Raw genomic sequence first — 21,384 nt, 5'->3', positions numbered from 1 at the left:
CTATAGATTTAACATAATCCCCATCAAACTCACCTTGGATTTTTTTGTAGATGGAGACAAGCTGATCCTAAAAGCTACAGCCAAAGTCAAAGCAATTAGAATAGCTAAGGTGATTTTGAAAAAGAACACAGAAGGCTCACAGTACCTGATTTGAAGTGTGAGATGGGTGAAAGTTCAGACACAGATCAATGAACCAGTACAGACAGTTCAGAAACAGACCCACACAGATATGGTCAATTGGTTTTCCACAGGTGTCAAGGTAATTCAATGGAGAAAGGATAGACTTTCACCGGATAGTACTAAAACAACTGGAAGAAAAGAATGAGGCTTGGCCCCATCTCATATCTTACACAAGTGTTTTTTAAAATTTATTTTATTTATTTATTTTTGGCTGTGTTGGGTATTTGTTGCTGCACGGGCTTTCTCTAGTTGCGGTGAGCGGGGGCTTCTCTTCATTGTGGTGCATGAGCTTCTCATTGCGGTGGCTTCTCTTGTTGCAGACCACAGGCTCTAGGCATGTGGGCTTCAATTGTTGTGGCGCATGGGCTCAGTAGTTGTGGCTCACAGGCTCCAGAGCGCAGGTTCAGTAGTTGTGGCTTAGTTGCTCCGCGGCATGTGGGATCTTCCTGCACAAGGCCTCGAACCCATGTCTCCCGCATTGGCAGGCAGAGTCTTAACCACTGCACCACCAGGGAAGCCCCTCTTACACAAAATTTAAAGTGAGCCACAGACCTAAGTGTAAAACTTCCAGAAGATAACCTAGCAGAAAATGTTCTGTCCTTGGATTAGGCAATGGCGTCTATGAGATACAAAAAGCTCAAACTGTAATAGAAAAAACTGGGCGTCATCAAAGTTGAAGAACTTCACTTTGAATGACACAGTGAAGAGGACAAAAAGACAAGCCACAGACTAGAGAAGATGTTTGCAAATCACAGCCCTCAGGAAGGACTTGTATCGAGAACATATAATGAACACTCAAAACTCGATGATAAAACAAAAACCCCAGTTTACAAAGTTGGCAAAAGATTTGGACAGACACCTCACCAGAAGGTATATGAATATAGGGCAGAGAAGCGCATGAATAGATTTTCGACGTCATTAGGGAAATGCCATTGAAGACCACGTGGGATACCATTACACACCTATTAGTATTACTTAAAAAATAATAATAATTAAAAAACCCAGTAATATCAAGTGTGAGAGCAATGGGGAGCAACTGGAACTCAGCCGCTGCTGGTGAGAATGTAAAAAGATACACCTCCTTTGGAAAAGTTGAGCGGTTTCTTAAACAGTTAAACATGTACCTACCATACAATTTAGTAGTCCCCTCCTAAGTATTTATTTACCCAAGCGACATGAAAACTTATGTTTATACAAGAGCCTAAAAGTGAACGTTTACAGCAGTTCCATTCATAATTGTCCCAAGCTGCAAACAACCCTATGTCCTTGGGTTGCTGAGTAATAAAGTATGGTTCACGCATACTGTGGAATACTAGTCGGCAATGAAGAGGAACATGGATGCCTCTCACACCGCTAAGCGAAGGAAACCAGACCCAAAATGCTACACACCGCAGGACTGCATTTCTACGACACTCTGGAAAAGGCAAAATCATAGTGACAGGGGACAGGTTAGTGGTGGCTGAGGCAAGGGGTGGGGAGGGTTTGGCTACACAGAGGCAGCCCAGGGTTTGGGGAGGGGAGAGAATGTTCTGTGCCTTGTTTGTGTGGTGGTACAACAACTCTAGGCATCATCAAAACTCAGCTGTACACCCCAAAATGTGATTTTTATTGACATAAATTTAAAAATTTTAAAGTAAAAAAGTATTTGATTTGTAAAAGTGGGGCAAAAATCAGCAAAGTGCTGTTATTTTGAAGGGAAAGACGACTTGTTGGTGAGATCAGAAGTTTCGTGGAGGAGAGGGCGCTTTCCTGGTGAAGGGATCACAGACCGGTGGAATCTGACCGAGCAGCGCGGCGCTGGGCGTGCTGGGTCCACCTGCGCGCTGGGGAGGACGCACCGTGCCGTTCGTGGGACACCTGGGACACCAAGGAGGAGAGGCCCTGCCAGTGGGGCCTGTGGACATGGGTTATAATAGGAAACAACCCCCAGGTGCGGGGGTGGAGGTGGGAGGATTAAAACTTTCGAGAAGGAGGCCAAAAAAAAAAAAAAAAAAAGGCATCGTCAAGACAGAAAAGATGGAGACAAAAAGGGCAACGCCACCGCGCACTGGGTGTGGGAGTCAGTGTCAGGGCCGCCCGAGAAAGGGCACCCTATTGACAGCTTCACGTTTCCCCCAAGGCGGGCCTCCCTGGGACTCGCAGGTCTGGACCCTCAAACGGAGCTTTCAGAGGGTAGCGGGACCCACGTGTCCAGACGGGTCTCGGCAAGGAGGGAGCCCGGGGACCGCGTGGGAGCCGAGGTTCCGCGTGGGATCCTGGGGGCGGCGTGGGAGCCGAGGTATGCGTGGGAGCCGGGGGACGGCGTGGGAGTTCGGGGACCCTGTGGCAGCCGCGCAAGCTGGCTGAGCTGGGGTGAAAGAGAAGCTTGGAGCGACCACACACCCCCGGCTGCTGTCCCCGTACCCCGCCCCTTACTCCTCCTCCCCCATCCCTCCCCACAGGCTCCGCCCAGGACCCGCCCCCACGTCTGCTGAGACCCCGCCTCCCGCAGCCAAGTCCAATCGGCAGCCCGCCGCCACCACGGGCTCCCAGCTCTCTGCTGCTCCTCCCACGCCTGAACTTCCCGAAGGACAGCCGAGCGGCCCAATGAGCTCCCGGGATGTCCGGAGCGGGCGGCCGGAGGGCCAATTCGAAAGCGGCGCGGGCAGGAAAGGCGGGCCTCCGTGACGGACGGGGAGGAGGTGCTAGGCTGTTTGCTGGTTGCTAGCTGCGGCTGCTCGCCCGGCCTCCCGGCCGTTTCATTGTCACCGGGCCTCGGAGTCAGCGTCGGGGCCGGGGGCGTGAAGTCGCCGGCCCGAAGCCTGGGCCCCGCCGGTCCCCGCCTGGAGGGCCCCGCGCACCCCTCGCCGTTCGGCCCCGCAGGCCCAGAGTCCCAGGCCCGACCCGCGCAGGTGAGGGGATCCCTGTGCTGGTGGGGTTGCCCTCGCAGGTGAAGGGGGGTCCAGGGCCTGCGCAGATGATGGGGCCCGCGCAGGTGAGAGGGTTCCTGGACCGCGCAGGGAGGGGCATCCCGGGCTGCGCAGGTGAGGTGGAACGTGCAGGTGAGTGGGGCCTCGTTCCGATGAGGGCGTCCCCGCGCAGGTGAGGTGGTCCTGGGCCCGCCCAGATGCGGAGGCCAGCGCAAGTGAAGGGGTCTGGCCCTCGCACAGGTGAGGGGGTCCACGCAGGTGACCGGGGGGTTCTTATGCAGGTAAAGGGGTCTGCCCAGATGAGGGGGAGGGTGCAGGTGAGGGCCTCTCGGTGCCCCCTCACAGGTGAGGAGGGGCTCATGCCCCAGGGCCGTTGAGCTCCTCCTGCCTTCCCAGGAGGATGGGGTGGAAACCAGTCAGCAGCAGTCCGGTCTTACCACCTTGAGCCAAACCGCAGAGAGATGGGGAGCTGCCGGGCAGAGAAGCTGCCTGGGGTCCTGGGACAGCCCATCTTGAGGGGTCCAGGCAGAGACTCTGGACACCCACCTTCAGGTCCTGGGAGGGACACCTCTATATGCAAGGTGAGGTCTGGCCTGGAGGTTTCCACGGAGAGGCGGTGTTTACCATCCCAGAGCCCTGCACGCTCCTTCTTGAGTGGGCCAGCCTGGGTCCACGTGGGTGTGGCCAGTGCCTCGAGGAGAGGAGGGTGTTAAATTTCACCCCCAGGACCCGACCGGAAATGCATAACTGAGGACACTGGCCTGGTGAGTGGCAGGGACAGCCTCTGCCCTCACGCTGGAGAGTAGGGGCAAAGCCTCTGCTGTGGGTGTTGGGGCTGAAGGAGGCTGCAGTGCTGACCTTGGGGGACGATGGTGTGTGCCCGCTGGCCCACCAGAGTCCTCCGTGGCACAGAGGGCTGTGCTCATTCCTCTCTGGTCATTCCTGGTGCCGCTCACCCCCTCTTATTACCTGAACACCTGCCACGTGCCGGGTTCTGGGGCTGCTGGTCCCCACGCTCATGGACCTTACATTCTTACGAGGGCGTCAGGCAGTGCACAGACCAACCTGTGTGCGCAGGTGGTCAATGAAGAAGAATGAAGCAGGATGAGGGAATGAAGAGTGACAGCGACAGGCAGCCCTCTGAGTGAAAGGGGGCCTCGTGACATCCCAGGGAAGGGTCTCAAGCAGATTGAGGATGGAAAAGGGAGGCAGTGAGGAGGTTACAGAGGTTAGGGTCAGGTCTGAGGGGCATTAGGCATGTGGACTTTATTCTCCCTGCCTGGGAGTCCTCGGAGGGTCTTCACTGGGGGCATAGCCTGATCTGAGACCCGGTTCAGAAAGATCAGCTGTGGCTGCCCTGCGGGGAGGGGCTGGGCCGGCCAGGCAGGGCCAGAGGAGGGGCTGCTGCGGTTGTCCAGTTTGAGGAGATGGGGGCTCGGATGGGGGTTGTGGAGGGAAGGGATTGACGGGGAAGGGGCATCGGCTGGGTTGCTGAGGGGGCAGGTGTGGAGGTGAGGGGGAGAATGTCGGGACGAGACCTGGATCTTCGGTCTGAGCCGGTTTCAGAAAATGCCCTCCAGGGAAGGGCGCTGGAGGTGGTGGTCAGGAGTCCGCTTGGGTCTGAGGTGCCAGGGGCTGCGTGGTTAGCTAAGTTGGGAACTAGGGGACAGGGGGGCGGGAGGTATGCCTGTGGGAACCGGCAGCCCATGGATGGTGTTTGAAGCCAGGAGGCCAGAGGCAGTCCCCCGGGACGAAGAGAGAGGCCCAGGGCTGAGCAGTCGGAAGAGGAAGGGCCAACACGGGACGCTGCAGAGGTGGCCAACCTAGGAGGGGAGGAGGGGAACCTGGACACGAGAGCAGATGCTGCCTCCCAGGAGCTCGTGGATATTCTGGGTGGTTCTGAGGAGATGGAGGGGGTTCTGTGGTCAGATAAGTTTGGGGGCCCTAACCCCAGTTAGAATATCGCCTGTGGGGTGCTCACCACGTGCCAGCCTCACAGCCGTCTTGTCTGAGCCTCATGATAACCCCTGGGGAGGCACTTTTAAAGGCCCATTTTACAGGTGAGGCATATGGGGCCCAGGCGGGTGGAGTACCTGTCACAGGGTGGGGGCTCACAGCCATGACTTCCGCAGCCCCCAGCCACCCCCAGCAGTGCCCCTCCGGGGAAGGTCGTTTTGACCCCAGGAGGCCCTCCTTTAGGCGTTTGTGCTCGGGGTCCCACTCTGTCACTCGCTTCTGCTCCTAATGAGGAGATGGCCACCCAGTGAGGAGGGTGGTGGGCGTGGCAGGCTTCTGGGGAGCTGGGTGGCAGGCAGACTCAGGCGCCCTGGGCCCCTGTGGCCGGGCCAGACGTTATGTGTGCGCATCTGGTTCCTCGGAGGACACCTCCTCGCATCCCTTCTTCCCTGCTCAGGGCCTACTTGTCCACCATGAAAGGCTCCAGGGCCCTCAGCGGCCCCTCCGGCCCTCCCGAGGGCAGCCCGGAAAGCATGGACCTGAGTCTGACAGGACTCCCTCCGCCCATGTCCCGGCGTCCCAACAGTGCCTCCACCGCCAAGCCCATCGCCCGCTCCATCTCCGTGGTCACTGGCAGCGAGCCAAGGAGGAAGATGCTGGTGAGTGTTAGGGCTGGGCCTCAGGTCCAGGGGTGTCCAGGGCCCCCTACCTCGGGGTGGCGTCTGACTCCTGGGTAAGCTCCACACCTCAGCAGGCACCTTCATGTCCATCATCCGGTGCATCCCTGGGGCCACCCCGGGGCAGGAAGGACTCCGGCTTGGAGACCAGGGAGCTGACTCACCAAGAGGTCACGACTGGGGTCGGCTGGCCCCGGGCAGAGCCTAGATCCTGCCGGCACCAAGCCCTCTGTCCCTCCTGTTCCAGCAACATTTGGATTTGTGTGATTCCTCTGTAAACGGGGTTGATGTGTGGGGAAGGAGGAGCTCCTGGTGGCCTTGAGATACCAGGCAGGGCAGGGCAGGCGGGCAGCAGGATGGCCACGGGAGCTGCGGGACGAGAGCTGCAGGGGGAGTGAGCGGCCAGGCTCGTTGGTTAGAAGGTGATGAGGAGTATGGCCAGCCTTTGTTGCGGCTCCCGGGCGGGCCTCACACGCTTCCTCTCGGACCTTCCATCTGCCAGGGGTGAGGAGCTCCCACTTCGTGTGAGAGGCCGAGGACCTGCCCCCGCTCAGCAGGTCAAACCCAGGACCCCCATGCTGCTCCCCTGCCCACCTGTCTACGTGTGACCCAGGAGGGCCTCTCTCTAAATCTGTGTCCAAGCCTGGCCTGGTGCTGCGTGGACTGGCGAGGGTCTAAAACCTTGGCCACATGGTTGGTTGCTTCCCTCCTTTTGGCAGGAGGCCCCAGGGCCCGGAGGCTCCCGGGCCATCAGCAACCTTCGCAGATCTAACAGTGCCACGCAGGTCAACCAGCCACAAGCCAACCAGGCATGGCCTGGCCCCCTAAGGTAACCTCTGACCCCTCAGGTACCCCCGGCCTGCTCTCTCCTCCCTCTGTTAGCCCTTCTCCCAGCTTCACTGGTGTGAGCGCTGGCTGGACGGGGGGCCAGCCCTGGGCGGGGCGGGCGGGATGAGTCTTGGCCCGTCATTTCCCGCGCAGGGATGTGGACCTCAAGGCCACCATCCCCCTGCCTGCACCTCTTCCTTGTCCTTGCTGCGCTTTCCCTGAGGTGTTGTGGTGGCCACAGGACAGGTGTGAGCACCTCTTCCAGGCGCGGTTGTCAGATCGGGGCTGACAAATGATATTTTATGCTGTGGGCTGGGGAGCAGGAGTCCCCACCGGTGACCTGGTCCCTCCTGTCCCGTCGTAAGATGACCCCTGTCCGGGTTCCTGGAGCCGGGCTCCCCGGGCCCAGTGACTATCCCTGCTTGCTGTCCTCTCTGTGACACAGGCCAGAAGAGCCCCCGGACTTCCTGACACTCTTCGAGGGCAGCCCCGGTGGGAGAAAGAGGCCTGCCGGTCTGAGCAAAGCTTCCAGCGAGAAGGGAGCCACGTGGAATGTCCTGGTGAGGCTGCAGCTGAGCTGAGCGGACAGGACGTCACGCGGCCCACGTCCGTTGGGAGTGACACCTGCTTCCGGCTTCGTTCTCGCTGCCCCTGCAGGGTGGGCCAGCAGGGGGTGGGGGGCATCAGTGTTAGTTAGCCAGCTTTGACCACAGCGGTCAACGTAAGGAGGAGCAGCAAAGAATGTCCCAGCCCTTAGGCCATCCCACCACTCCCCATGTGTGTGTGGGACAGTGGGGGCAGGGCAGGGGCCCTGTGTCAGTGGCGTGTGCAGCGAGGTCACAGGCTGTCGTCTATGTGCAGGATGACCAGCCCAGGGCCTTCACCTTGCCACCCGATGCCCAGAGTCCTGGCACCCTCGACGTGCCGGTGGGCCCACGGAGGAGAGAGTGCACGGTGCCCCTGGCCCCCAACTTTACCGCCAACAACAGGTGCGCCGGCTGCAGGGCCACACAGCCCTGCCCACCCAGAGCTCCCGGGGGTGGCCGCTTTGTCTTATTTGTGTCTGGACCAGGGTGCCTCGGAACATTTCTGTGGGCAGGTTGCTTAACCCTCCTGGGCCCCAGGATCCTCATTTATACCAAGGGGATAATGGTTGTGTTTGCCCCCCAGAGTCAGGAGGATTGAGGAATCCAGGATGTGAACCTCAGAGCAGAATCTGCTCAAGAGACGTTGTTGATGTTTGGGGCACACTTTTGTTTTTCCCGGAGTTAAAAATGATCTCTTGTTTTCCCCCTTGGTTCGTCGTCTGTGTGTGGGTCACTTCTTCTCCCAGACTTGGCAAGAGAACCTTAGAACTCCCCTCCAGCAGGTCAGCAGGTGCCCTGCCCGTCCACCTTCCTCCAGAGAAACCTCTCGGAGCCCTGTCTTCTCTTGCCTGGGTCCGAGCTGGCCTCCCTCTGCTACCCCCTCCCTCCTGGTAGGCCCTCCGTTTCCTCCATCTCTCGGGGAGCACATCCTCCCGTAGATTCCTCAGGAAGGATGTGTGGGAGGAAAAGTTTCTAAGACCACGTGTGCCTGAACATGCCGTGACCGTTCCACTGACTGAGAGTTTGGCTGGCGCTGAGTTCTAGATTGGAAAGCCTTCCTGACATCTTGAAGCAATTGCTCAGTTTCCGTGGAGAGCTGTTGTGAATTCACTGCCTTCCTGATCCCCAGTCCTTTCACGTGTCTGTTTTCCTCCCTCTAGAAGCAGTTTGAGTCATCTTCTCATTTCTCTGTTGTGGAAGGTCCCAGGGCCAGGCCTTCGACGTGCTTCTTTCACTCATCACACTGGGCTTTGGTGGCTGGTCCATGTGCACACTTGTGCTGTTCGGTCCTAGGAAATTTCCTCTTGTCATTTCTTTGACAGTTTTCTCCCTTTTCTTTTTCCCGTTCTTTCTGCGACTGCGGTTATTTGCACGTTGGGCCTCCTGGGCTGATTCTACAAAGTTGGCGTCTTCCCTTTTCTTCCTCTTCAGCTTTGGGATCTGCTTTCTGATAGATGCACTTAACTGTGTATTTCAACCCTTTGCTCGCTTTGTTTCTTCTCCTGTAGCTCCTCTTGTTCTCGAATGTCTCTCCATCCTTCCTCTTTCGTAGCATCTTGTTCTTGTTTCGTCTCTCACGTGTTTGAGGATTCCACGCAGCGGCGGCTGGAGCTGCCGGCACCGGCTCACTAGGCCGACTGTCCTCCTCTGCCCGGCTCTGGTTCCAGGGTGTCTGAAATCAGCCATGGTGGGAACTATTGTCACTGACAGTGGCAGATGCTGCAGATAAGAGCTTTTCTCTCTAGAGACTTGGCTGTTAAAGATTTATCAGCACAGCCTGACACTGAGTGTACATTTGTTGAAATGTCCTGTTCTTTGCTTGGCCTTATTTCCATCATATTCTGTTTGTTGACTTTTTACATGTGGGTCTTTCCCCAAATGTCTGGAATAATGGCTCTGTCAGAATTTAAGAAGGAGGCCCTAAAAGTTGCCTGGAGGCTTCACTTTGGGGTGATTGTGTGGGGACCAGGCTGCTGTGCTGGGGGCTCCCCACCTGTCTGCGTCTGGGACTTTTCTTCTGGGGCTGCCCAGTCTCTCCAGGGAGAGATCCTCCTGTCTCCCCCGTGGGGTTATTTGTGGGCCGGCAGGAAAGGGCTGGGGGTGTCCTGGTCCAGGGCACAGACTCTCACCTGGAGACCCAGCTGCTTGTCTTCTGCAGGAGGAGGGGTGGGGCAGGGCGGGCTTGGCCTGATGCTCAGTGAGGAAGGGGGTGCAGGCGCAGCTGCTGCTTTGGAAGAGCCAGGTGCCCTTGCTTCCCACACCTCCCTGGATTCTGGGGTGCAGACCAGCCACCTCGTGGCCCCTGCGGCACCCAGGTTTCCCCTCACTCACTTTGCGAGTCAGTCACCACTGGGCCCTCTGTTCCTCGTCCTCAAGAACTTTGTGGCCATCTCTTTGCCGCTGTCTCGTCTTCTCATCCTTGTGTGTTTGTACATTTTTTATTCCTTCTGGCGGGTTTGAGAGGGGCATAGAGAAAACAGTGTGTATTCCATCCATCACATGTAACTGGCAGGGGAGGTCCTTTCTCTGTTGACTGGTCTGTGACCGTTCCCCCACCCTGTCGCAGGCATGTCCGAAGTCAGGGGCCGCAGTTTTCACCCTCAGACCTTGGGTTCTGCTCGGTGGAATGCCCTGGCGGAGCTTTCTCGGGTCCCAAGAAGGGCCCCACCGGCAGGGACGCTGAGACGATGCCACAGTGAGCCCTGGCATCAGCAGCACGACTCGGGGGTGTTTCCCAGAGCCTGACCCCCCTGCCCCGGTCTCTCCTGGCAGGAGCAACAAGGGCGCCGTGGGCAACTGCGTCACCACCATGGTGCACAACCACTACACCCCCTCGGAGAAGGTGCCGCCTCCCAAGAGCTCCAACCACATGGCTCCCTCCCTCAAGTAAGGCCCTGGCTCCAGCCTTGCATGGTGCACAACCTGGGCCACACAGGTGGGCCCGGGCTCACTCCAGCCTGAGGTCCTGCCGAGGAAGCCGCAGCCACCCCCTGAGTCTCTGGTCCCCGGCTAAGACCAAAGCCAAGGAGGGTCTCAAGCAGGGCTGAGCTGAGCAGAGCAGCCCCTAGTCCGTCACCCCTACATCCGCTGCATAGTGTGCTCAGGTCAGGGACGGCCCATGGGTGTCTTGAGTCACCATCTGGCTCTGGGATCCTGTAACATTTGAGACCTTTCTGCTGTTTTAAATGCAGTGCCCATTAACCCTGGGTGCCACCAGACGGGCTCTGGTGGGGGCAGAGTAGGTGACCCGGGCAATGACCAGCAAGTCAGAACAGGGAACAGGATCTGTGGGTGCCTCCTGCCAGGCCCAAGGCCCCAGGACCAGGCCGAGGCACCTCCCCGGGCTGCGGGCAGAGCCGTCCCCCGGGGGCCAGGAGATGGGGGCCCTGTCAGGAGGCTGTGAGCCTTTCTCTGCCCTCCCGGTCAGCAACATCATCAAGGCAGCCACGGACGAGGGCGAGGGCAGCAGCCTCGGGAAGCCGCAAAAGAACGCGGCCCGTAGCAACCACACGGTCCAGAACAACTCGGGGGGCACCGCCGGCCAGCTCAGACGGAAGGAGGTGACCGAGGAGGAGGCTGAGAGGTGACCGCAGCTGGGGCTGGGAGGAGCCCGGAGGTACCAGTGGGAGAAATTTCCATTTAAGAGTTGTTTTAAGATATATAGGCTGAAAAGACCACACGTCCAATTCTTTTTATATAAAACGTCAAGAAAGGCAAATCTGCAGAAACAGAAATTAGAGCGGTGGCTGCCTGGGGCCAGGGGAGTGCTTTGGGTGGCGATGGAAACGTTCTCAAACCGGATCATGCTGGCGGTCGTACAACTCTGTAAATTTACTAAAAATCATTGAATCGTATACTCAAAATGGGTGAATTTTACAAGTATGTAAACCATACCCCAGTAAAACTGTTAGTTAAAAAAACATTAAGCAGAAAGAAGATATAAAACTGAAAAACTCCAAACAACTGACGGAGCCGCCCCTAGAATCTTGCCCCAGGGGAGCGCGGAGGGTGGGCATGGTGGGATCTTTTGCTGCAGCCCCAGGTCTGTGACGTTGTGCCCCGTCAGGAACCACTTAGCGATCAGAGGCTGGGCTTTGAGAGCCTCACCTGGCTGAGCAGTCACCCCTGCTGTCCCAGTAGAGCTTGGGAGTGGGCCCTGGAAGTGGGCAAGCGGGACGAGCTGGGTGAGGCCCGGGGGTCCCCGCCAGGGCTCCCCTCTGCGTGCATGTCCCACGGCCGGTGACTGCTCACATCCTAGATGGTCCATTAGCACCTTTGCTGAGTGAATCAACAAAGTGTCCCTGAGAGCCAAGGTGAAGGCTTTGGGTTTAACCCGCTTTACTGAGTATAGTTTACGTACAACAACACACGCCCCCTTTAGGGCACAGGTCTATGAGTTTGATGCACGTGCAGACGGAATGATGTCACCCCCTGGGATCCCCTCGCATGCCTCTCACCCAGCCCCTTCCGGCCGAGACCCTGGCCACACCAGCCTGTCCCCTGCAGCTTGCCTTCCCTAGCAGGCCCTGACTAGAGCACCGGCCTGTGGCCTCCTGTGCCTGGCCTGCAGAGTCCCTGGTTTGTTGCTGTTTGTCTGTGAGTAATGTCGCTGTCAGGAGCACACGGTGCTCACCCATAGGTGGTGGGCCTTTGGGTTACTTTCTGTTTCTAGCAATTGTGAATAACCTGTGCGGATGAGCATTTCCATTTCCCTGGGGAACGCTGGCACCTGAAGAAGGGCCACGTGCACAGCCGCCGGCTTCTCTGCCTGCCGGGCCTTCTGGAGACCCGGGGAGGGAGGCCTTGGCTCAGCCGCCTCCATCCTGAGCCCCACTTTCTGGCAGGTTTATCCACCAGGTGAACCAGGCCGCCATCACCATCCAGCGCTGGTACCGACATCAAGTGCAACGGCGCCGAGCTGGAGCCGCCCGCCTGGAGCACCTGCTGGCGTCCAAGCAAGAGGTCAGCGTGGGTGTGTGAGCCATACCCTGAGGGCACGGGCGAGAATCCCAGGGGTCCAGCTATATGGCAGGGTTTCTCGGACCAGTGGGGTTGAACCTAGAATTGCCCCATGGGTCCCCCCCATCTGGGGGCCCAGCTTCCTCCCTCCTGAGTCACTCGGTTGGCAGGGCCTGGGTGCCAGGTCACCCCTGCTGAAAGGTGGGGTGGGTTTCTGGCTGGGATGCAGAGCCATCTCCCACCTGCAGGAGCCGCTGGCCACCTGGGAGAGGGGGGGCTTGTCCTCTGTGGGGCAGAGAAATGGCAGGATGGGGCAACCCCATCTTCCCAGTGAAACCCACCATGGCTCGGCTTCTGCAGGGGCAGCGGCAGCGGCTAGGAGAGGGGACCCTCCTGGACCGGCACCAACAGAAGGAGGTGGCCAGGAGGAAGGCCCGGGAGGAGAAGGCGCGCCAGGCCCGGAGGGCAGCCATCCAGGTGAGGGGTGACCTGAGCCACATGGGGAGCCCAGTGCTAAGGCAGGACCCCCGGGTGCCGAGAGCACCACTGCGCTCCTGGGGGCCCCGCCACCCCCTTCCCTGAGCCCCTGGGTGTGGGGCCTTGGGCAGCACGGCTTGGGGAGGACAAGGGGCTGCCCTCTCCCCTGGGCGGGGTTGCTCACAGGTGCTCCCCACGGCAGGAACTGCAGCAGAAGCGAGCCCAGAAGTCAGGTAACGCTGACCTTGGGCTGCTGAAGGGGCCGGGGGAGCCGGGGAAGCCCCAGACCACCCAGGAGCCCAGCCTGAGGCCGGGGAGCGCCGCCCAGCAGACCCGCAAGGCCAATAACACTGGTGAGCAGGTCCGAGAGCCCGGAGGCTGCCCTGCCACCTGCCCACCTCTGCCTCCGGCTCTATGTACAGGCACCCCGGGTATGGTGACCCCAGGTGCAGCCATCCCTGAAGGCGGACACCCCATGCCCAGACCTCTCCATCCCCTTCCCTCAGGGAGGCCCGTGGCTGAGAAGGAGGTGTGGCCTCTGCCAGTGTCCTCTGGCCCCCTGTGCCACTGCCCTGTTTGTGGCTTCCACCCGTGGAGGAGGGGCGTCGTTCTCAGCAGACGCCAGGCCCTGCTCCTCCACCTGTGCCCCAGTTACTCTGGAGCTGGACACAGGGTCCCTACAGAGCAGCTGCACCAGCTACCTGACCTCTCGCCCCGGGAGGTCAAGGCTCTCCATTGTCCCCGCTGTTCCATGAGGTCCACTGTGGCACGTGCTGTCCCAGGCCTGCATCCCCCTTCCCTGGCCTCTTCCCAAGGGCTCCCCCGCGTTCGCTGCCCCCAGGTGGGCTGACGCTGCGTTCCTTTGTGCAGGGGCTGGCCTCCGCACTGCGGGCCCGGAGGACCCCTGCCAGCCTGCCCGCGACTCGTCGCCAGAGCCCCGGCAGCTTCCAGAGGACAAGCCTCAGGTCTCGGCACAGCCCTTCCTGCCCTCCCTGCCCGGCTTCAGCTCTGGGGTGCATCTGTGCTTGCCCTTTCCCTGCCCCTCCCCGGCTGTGGGGTCACTCACACCAGGAAAGGCCACCCAGGATGGGTCTTGTCACTCCAGCGGAGGGCTGGGGTCTCAGTGGTTGCTCTGGAATCCCGCTGGGTCTTCATGGACACTGGGGTGGAGCCTGTGCAGACCCACAGAAGAGAGCTGGAAGCTCAGAGGTTAGGTGTTGGCCAGTGCCTCCAGCCTGAGGGACGAGGAGGCCAGGTCCGGACCCATCTCACTCGGCCGCCCTTTTTGTTTCCCTGGAGGTGGGTTGGGGGGCAAGCCCAGTCCCTGTGGCTGAGCGGGCAGGCACCCGTGTGGAGGAAGCCTCACCCCGGCCTCTCCCCACACCGTTCTCTGGTGGTCTCTGCCTCTAATGGCCCATCTGCTGCAGGATGCCAGCTCCCAGGACGTGGCTGGCGAGGGCCTGGAAGCTTTGGGCCCTGCTGGGAGCAGGGCCAAGTCCAGGGCAACCCTGGACGAGCTGCTGGACACGCTGAAGCTGCTGGAGCAGGAGCCTGAGCCGCTGCCCCGCCCCCAGGCCTACCACAAGGACAAATACGCCTGGACTGATGAGGTGACCGTGGGCCTTGCCACTGTCCACGTGGTCACAGGGGCACTTTGGGGGCCAGGAAAGTCCACCGGGCTCCTCCCTGCTCTAGTCAGGATGCTAACGAGGGCCAGATGGGACCTTGTTGAACCCCCCTGTCATCCCCGGGCTCACTAAGGTTTAGGACCCCCAGAATAACCCAGGGGTGGAGGTGGGGTGGGCACCACCTCTCTGCCAGTGGTGCCCCCAGGTGATGGATGCCCTGCCAGGGTCTGGGCAGCCCGAGAGGCCCTCCCTCCAGACCAGGCCCTCCCCTGCCCCAGGGGGCCCTGAGCAGCTCCTAGAAGGCCAGCCCAGAGTCTTCTGCTGCGCCCCCACCCCCCGCAGGAGGACGATTCCAGCTCCCTGACAGCCGACAACCTGGAGAAATTTGGGAAGCTGAGTGTGGCTGCTTGCCCCCGCGAGGACGGGCCCCTGCTTTCGGAGGCCAAGCTGCAGAGTATCATGAGCTTCCTGGATGAGATGGAGAAGTCTGGGCAGGGCCCGCCGGCCTCGGCCCCCCAGGTGTGGAGGGGTCTCCAGGGGCCCGTGCCGGAGGAGGGGCTGGGGCGCCTGGAGCCTGCGTCCGAGGTCAGCACATCGGTGATGCGGCTGCAGCTGGAAGTGGAGGAGAAGAAGCAGGCGATGGTGCTGTTGCAGAGGGCGCTGGTAACGTCGCCACCAGCACTGCCTCCGTCCCCATGTCCCCAGCTGGAGCAAGTGCCCGGCCTGCCCCCTGAGGGCCTCATCTCTGTCTCATCTCCCGCACCCCCCACAGGCGCAGCAGCGCGACCTCACCATCCGGCGGGTCAAAGAGACGGAGAAGGAGCTGGGGCGGCAGCTGCGGCAGCAGAAGGAGCACTACGAGGCCACCATACAGCGGCACCTGTCCTTCATCGACCAGGTGGTGCTGCCTGGGAGGCGGGGCTTGAGGGCAGGGCTATCAGGACCTGAGCAGTCAGGGAGGAGAACGGGACTGGGTTCCCGACCAGCTCGGGCCTCATGGAGATTTCTGGAGCCATTGGCCTCCCCTGTGGGTCTCCTTCTCCTTCTGTAGAAACGGGCAGCATCTTCCCCTGTGGGGACCAGGGCTGGTCCTGTCTGTGCACACCAGCCCCACTGGGTGCTGCTCACCAGCCCCCAGCGATGCTCCCCCCAGCCATAATCCTCCCCCGACCCATGGCCGTGCTCCCCAGCCCAGCATGGTGGGCGGGCAGCAGGAGCTGCTGGGCAGAGCACATCCAGGGTGGGGTCCAGGCGTGTGGGATCACTCAGAGGACCGCTTGGTCCTCTGGGGGCCTGGTGGGAGGCGTCCAGCAGGACACACCCTGAACTTTCCTGTGCCTTCCAGACTGTCCGTGTCCCGGGGAGGCCACTCCTGGTCTGCTGGGGCTGGTGGGGCAGCCAGAGCTCCCTTGACAGGGTGGTGGAAGCTTCAGCCCCACGCTGTGTTCAGTCAAGCCCCCCCATCAGGTCCTTTTCTGAGGAAAACTCTGGTGCGGGGTCTTTGAAGAGAGGCAGGCGCCCAGAGGAACCGAGCGGCCTCCCGTGATCATTAGCGACACTCTGCCTGGTGGTCATAGGTGTCTCCAAATTGGGGGTCTGCCTGGAGCCCTCAGTGAGGCTGGGTGCCATCCTGGGGCTTCACAGAGACCCCTTGGCAGGCGACGGGCAGGCCCTTCTCCACAGGCCAGGTGACGGGGTCAAAAGAATGACCCCCATTCCAGGAAGCTCCTGATGTGGCCACAGTGGAGGGCTGTAGCCAAGGCACCGTCCCTGCCTGAGCTCCGCTGACACCAGCCAGGTCTCAGGGGGCTTGAGGGCCGGGGGCAGCTGCAGCCCCTTGTCCATGTGTGCACACCCTCCCAGACCCAGGGTCCCTCACAGACCCAGGAGCAGCGGGGTGTTTGGGGATTTGGTGCGCTGGCCCCCGGGTGAGGGGAGGCGGGATCTCCTGGCCTCGTGGGGCAGCAGCTTCACCTCCGCCCCTGGTCGCAGTTGATCGAAGACAAGAAGGCTCTGGGTGAGAAGTGTGAGGCCCTGGTGGCCGAGCTGAAGCAGGGGGACCAGAGGCTCAAGGACAAGGAGGCCCAGATGCGGGAGCAGCACGAGCTGGTGAGCCCCTCGCCCTCCTGACACCTGACCCCAGGCCTGCAGGCCCTGTGCGAGGAACCCCAGGACAGGTGGCCCCGGAGCCTCATTCCCCGACCTCCGAGCTGCTTCCCGCAAGCCCAGCAGGTGGCACACCCCGGGGCAGGGGCTGAGGGACTCGCGTGGCCCCTCCCGTGTCACAGATGAGGAGGTGGGGTTCAGAGGAGGTGACCGAGGACATGCCGCCGCTCTGGTCCCTGGTCAGAGGGATGCCACTTACTACTCCTGGCTTTCGTCAGACAACGACCCGCAGCCCCTGGTGCTTCCTGCTCTGCCCGAGGTCACTGTTGAAAGGCCGCCTCCTGAAACCCAGGGGATGGCCAGAAGGGGGCTGTCACTTGCATCTTCCCGCTTCGCACAGCTGCTCTGTTGACTCTTGTTTCCTTGCTGGTAGGAGATTAAGAAACTCAAAGAACTCATGAGCGCCACCGAAAAAGTCCGCAGGGAAAAGTGGATCAATGAGAAGACCCGGAAGATCAAGGAGATCACGGTCAAAGGTGGGTGCCGCTGTGCCCAGAGCTGCCACTCGGGCGGAGTAATCGTGGGGGTCTCGAGTGAGAACAGTAGTTCCAATTGCACACGTGGCGGAGAGGCTTCCTGGGAAGCAGTGAGACTCAGGGATGCAGCCCCGCTGGCTCGAGGCCAGGAGGAGCAAGGGAGGCTGGCGGCACACGAGCTTGGCCACAGACCAGCGTCCAGACAGAGGGCCCGGTCCGGGTTGGGGGGCCTCACCTTCCCTTGGCTGGGCTCCCCTTGCTGGGTCTCCTGGTCTCCTCCAGCTTCCAGGGGAGCGAGCCATATGGGGGTTCGGGGTGGGGGCCGCCTGCTGGCGGCACAGTCGCTCCTCTCCCACTTTGAGATCCCTCTGAGGGCTGATGGGGCAGCCCCAGCTGTGCCTGCCCATGCCCGGGCCTCCTGCCCCAGGACACCCTCTCCAGTGAGCCCCCTCCTCCAGTGGGAGACCCAGCAGGCCAGAGCACCAAGGAGGGAGTCTTGGTGCAGTGGGCAGGGAGAGATGCCATGGGCACTGGTGGACTCAGCTGTGCTTTGGGCTGGAGTCCGGGGCGGGGGGGGGTTCCTCTACCCGGACTGCAGCCCTGGTGTCATGGTGGGTAGAGGTCAGGGGTCCCCCACAGTACAGAGGGGTGAGGGGCAGCGCCCCCGCAGTGGTGGAGGAGGGTCCCTGCAGCACGGTCTCCCTCCACGCCCCCCAGGCCTGGAGCCTGAGATCCAGAAGCTGATCGCCAAGCACAAGCAGGAGGTGAAGAAGCTAAAGAGCCTGCACGCGGTGGAGCTGCTGCAGGCGGACGAGCGCGCGGCCCAGCGCTACGGACGCCAGGCGGAGGAGCTCCGCGAGCACCTGGAGCGGGAGAAGGAGGCGCTGGGCCGTCAGGAGTGGGAGCGTGCCCAGCAGCGGTGAGGGGCCCAGCCCTCTGGGGACGTGGAGGGTGGGGGTGAGGCCTGGGGTGTGCGCAGACCCCCCCAGAGCGAACAGCACTTCCTCCGCAGTGGCCTCCCTCGGAGGACAGAGAAAATGGGGCGGTGTAGGACACCGAGGGATGCGGCTGTACTGGACAGTTCAGTTCTGAGGGGCGTGCCCGGCTGGCGGCTGGGGTGGATGGGGCGGGGACTCCAGCACTCCGGCGGCCCCACCTCCAGCGGGTCCTGTGTCCGCAGCTTCGAGCAGCACCTGGAGCAGGAGCAGCGGGCGCTGCAGCAGCATCGGCGGCGGCTCTACAACGAGGTGGCCGAGGAGAAGGAGCGGCTGGGCCAGCAGGCCGCCAGGTACCGCGGGGAGGGGAGGGCCCCCGCCCCGCCCAGCCCCGCCCAGCCTGACAGAACTGACCTCTGTTCACCTGCAGGCAGCGGGCGGAGCTGGACGAGCTGAGGCGGCAGCTGGAGGAGAGCAGCTCGGCAGGGGGCCGGGCCTTGAGGGCCGAGTTTGAGAAGGGGAGAGAGGAGCAGGAGCGCAGGCACCAGGTCAGCCCCGCCCCATCCCGCCCGGGCCCCGCCCCTCCAGGCCAGCCCAGCAGCAGAGCACCCATACCACCCGTGGAGAGGGGCCACTGCCAGGAGCAGCGCCCACCTGCCAGGGTGGCAGCCACTTGGAGTGCTACGCTGAGCCTGGGTTCATGTGACGGGGCTCCCCAGCTAGCTCACCACAGACCCCCAACTTGACCGCAGGCCCCATCCAGGCTCTTGCAGACACTGCCCTGGGTGGGGAGCAGCCAGCGGGGGCTGCTCTCACCCTGTCACTGGCCCCCAGATGGAACTGAAGGCCCTGAAGGACCAGCTGGAGGTGGAGAAACAGATGTGGGAGGCCAACTCCGCCAAGAAGGAGGTGGGAGGCGGGTGAAGCTGGGGCAGGGGGTGGGGTCTTCCTTCCCTCTCTCCCCTCCTGCCGGGCACCCCAGGCTTCAAAGCTGGCTTGTAGGCTCCACCTCTGTGGCCTCCCCTCGGGCACATGTGGGTTCTGGCTGCCCAGGGCTGGCGGTGTGATTCTGACTGTACTTGAGTGAGCTTCCAGGTGGCCTCGGGAGAGACCAGGAGGCTGGAGCGAACCCCACTTGATGGTGGCGGGCATTCCTCACCCTCCCCTCGCCCAGGTAGCTGCTCTCAAAGTTGACAGGCTGACCTGCAGCCAGTGTAAGGGGCTCACGCAGGAGCAGGCTTTTCCTTGTCCTCTCACGCCTTTCACCAGGTGTGCTGTGTCACCTCTCCTGTCCTGGAAGGAGGCTGTGGTGGACAGGCACCCGGGGCCACACAAGGCATCAGCCTGGGGACAAAGCCTGAGCAGTGGCCCAGCAGCCATTGCTACTCCCCACCCCCAGCCACGCATGGAGGGGTCCCCGTATCTGTGGGACACGTTCCCAGACTGTTTGCTGAGTTAAAGAGTGCGGCATGTTAAACCTAATGGCGCTTTCCAGGTTGCCTTCCAACAGGCTGCCCCACTGACGCTCTTGCCCCCAGGTGGGGGCACCCGGCCCTGCCCTCAGCAACCAGATGAGGTCCCTTCTTGTATCAGGAGGATCAGTTTGGCAGCAGACGCGGTCTCTGTGGCCTTGGTCCCAGGTCTCTGGCGGGGGAGAAGCACCAGGCTGTGCTAATGGTTCTTACTCAAGCTCAAGCCCCTGTTGTGTCCCACGCTGGGTGCTGATGACAGGACGTGGCCTCCACCCCTGAGGACAGGTGGGGCCTGGGGTAGTGCGAGGCCTCTCCTTCCCTGCCATCAGGGCATTCCCAAGAGTCCATGTGGCCATCCCTCGTCCTCCGCCAACCTCAGCCGGCCCCCCCAAACCCCCTGGGCCTCCCCTGCAGGAAGCGTGGCTGCTGAACCGGGAACGGGAGCTGAAGGAAGAGATCCGGAGAGGCCGGGACAAGGAGATCGAGCTGGTCATCCACCGGCTGGAGGCCGACATGACGCTGGCCAGGGAGGAGAACGAGCGGGCTGCCGAGAGCCGGTGAGGCCCCGAGAACCCCGGAGCGAGGCCCAGAGACTGGCAACGGGGCTGCCTCTGACCCTGCTTCTCCCGCCCCCAGGGTCAAACGCCTCCGGGATAAGTATGAGGCGGAGCTCTCAGAACTGGAACAGTCGGAGCGGAAGCTCCAGGAACGGTGCGCAGAGCTGAAGGGGCGCCTTGGGGAGGCCGAGGGGGAGAATGTGCGTCTGCAGGGCCTGGTGCGGCAGAAGGAGAAGGAGCTGGCGGATGTGAAGGCGGTGAGCAGGCGGGAGGGGTGGCCGACCACCAGCCCCCAGCCCCCGCCGTCCCCTCACGCCGTCCCTGTCGTCCCCCCCGCCACCCCACCCCAGGTAAATGAGCAGCTGGCTGGCGAGCGCAGCAGCCTGGCCCAGGTCCTTCGCCAGGAGTTCGCTGACCGGCTGGCAGCTTCTGAGGAGGAGAACCGGCAGGTCAGGGCCGAGCTGGCCGAGCTGCGGGCCCGCCAGCGGCTGGAGCTGGAGCAGCTCACACGGGAGAAGCAGGCGGAGCTGGAGGAGGTTCACGGGAGGTGGGCCGCAGGGCTGACTGGGGTCCTGGGGAGCACAGGTCTGGGGGAGGCAGGCGGGACGCTGTGGCTCCAAAGAGGACGCTGGGCCCAGGAAGGTGAGCAGGCTGTGCGCCCTCCTTCCAGCTTCCTGCCGACGCAGAACTGGGCCCCATCAACCGTGGCTGCTCCAGGCTCTGTGTTTGAGGCTCTGTCGTCCTCTCTGTGGTGCTTGGCCCCAGAGCCTGGGAAGAAGCCCAGCCAACCCCAGCCAGGGCGGGTGCCCTATGTGTGGGCGTCCGGAGAGGAGCTCCCTGGCCCTTAGCCCCCTGGGCCTGGGTGGAGTGGGTGCTATGCAGAAAGGATGGACACCCTCCACCCCCTACTCCCCCTGTTGCCGTGGATCCCTCAGTCCTTCCCTGGTCCCTACCTGCCTGCCCTCCGTGGGTGCTCTGCAACGCAGGCACGTGGTGGGGGCTTCTCGTCCTCCTCTCAGCAGGGAGCCCTTCCCAAGGGGCATGGATTCACACGGGGTCAGCCGTGGGGTCACAGATCCTGTCATTGGCTTCTCCAGGCGGCCCAGTGCCGCAGTCAGCAGGGCGGGACAAGGTGGGCAGGAGTGGCCCCTCCTGTTCTTTGGGGGATGGAGGCCCCCCACCGGCCACCCTGCTGCACTCAGAGCTGCAGGCCGGCGTGGGGGTCCGGCAGGGGCATCGCACAGAGGCCCACCGTGCGCTCCCCCGCAGGGTGAAGCTGGCCCTGGCAAAGAAGGAGGAGGCCGTGAGCAGCCTCCGGAAGCAGCACGAGGTGGGTCCCCACGGCCGGCCTTCCTTGGGGGAGCGGGGGTGGCTCGGGCCTGACCAGGGTGGACGGCCTGTTGCAGGCCGCGATGAAGAGGGCCGACCACCTGGAGGAGCTGCTGGAGCAGCGCAGGCGGCCGTTCCCGAGTGCCAAGTGACCGCCGACAGCAGCAGGCTGAGGGCGCCTGGCGGGAAGTGCTCTGGCCAGCCCTCAGGTGGAGCACCGAGGCTACGTCGTGACAGTAAAGAGCTGT

At 61.9% G+C, this 21,384-nt stretch overlaps 1 protein-coding gene across 1 annotated transcript; it reads left to right on the top strand.

The window, feature by feature from the left end:
• The first annotated feature begins 2,971 nt into the window (after positions 1-2,971).
• On the top strand, positions 2,972-21,312 carry CEP131 (centrosomal protein 131). Its single transcript, XM_082860091.1, has 25 exons — positions 2,972-3,071; positions 5,503-5,704; positions 6,442-6,551; positions 6,996-7,110; positions 7,412-7,539; positions 9,910-10,023; positions 10,565-10,720; positions 11,982-12,099; positions 12,457-12,573; positions 12,776-12,926; positions 13,444-13,538; positions 14,001-14,183; positions 14,544-14,864; positions 14,974-15,099; positions 16,194-16,310; positions 16,741-16,843; positions 17,561-17,762; positions 18,024-18,131; positions 18,209-18,326; positions 18,613-18,687; positions 19,665-19,807; positions 19,887-20,064; positions 20,158-20,354; positions 21,077-21,137; positions 21,214-21,312. The coding sequence occupies exons 2-25, from the start codon at positions 5,519-5,521 to the stop codon at positions 21,286-21,288; spliced, it is 3,297 nt and encodes a 1,098-aa protein (XP_082716217.1). The 5' UTR covers positions 2,972-3,071; positions 5,503-5,518; the 3' UTR covers positions 21,289-21,312.
• Positions 21,313-21,384: the final 72 nt, after the last annotated feature.

This window comes from Leucopleurus acutus (genome assembly GCF_964270905.1).
Source record: "Leucopleurus acutus genome assembly, chromosome: 19".
NCBI classification, from domain to species: domain Eukaryota; kingdom Metazoa; phylum Chordata; class Mammalia; order Artiodactyla; family Delphinidae; genus Leucopleurus; species Leucopleurus acutus.
Note: the sequence above shows the minus strand (reverse complement) of the source record. Positions and strands in the feature narration are given on the sequence as shown.

Excerpts from the sequence above, each read along its gene's own strand:
- CEP131 (XM_082860091.1), top strand. The coding sequence starts at position 5,519 with ATGAAAGGCTCCAGGGCCCTCAGCGGCCCCTCCGGCCCTCCCGAGGGC. Across the intron at positions 5,705-6,441 it reads AGCCAAGGAGGAAGATGCTG|GAGGCCCCAGGGCCCGGAGG; the intron begins GTGAGTGTTAGG and ends TCCTTTTGGCAG. Across the intron at positions 16,844-17,560 it reads CAAGGAGATCACGGTCAAAG|GCCTGGAGCCTGAGATCCAG; the intron begins GTGGGTGCCGCT and ends CACGCCCCCCAG.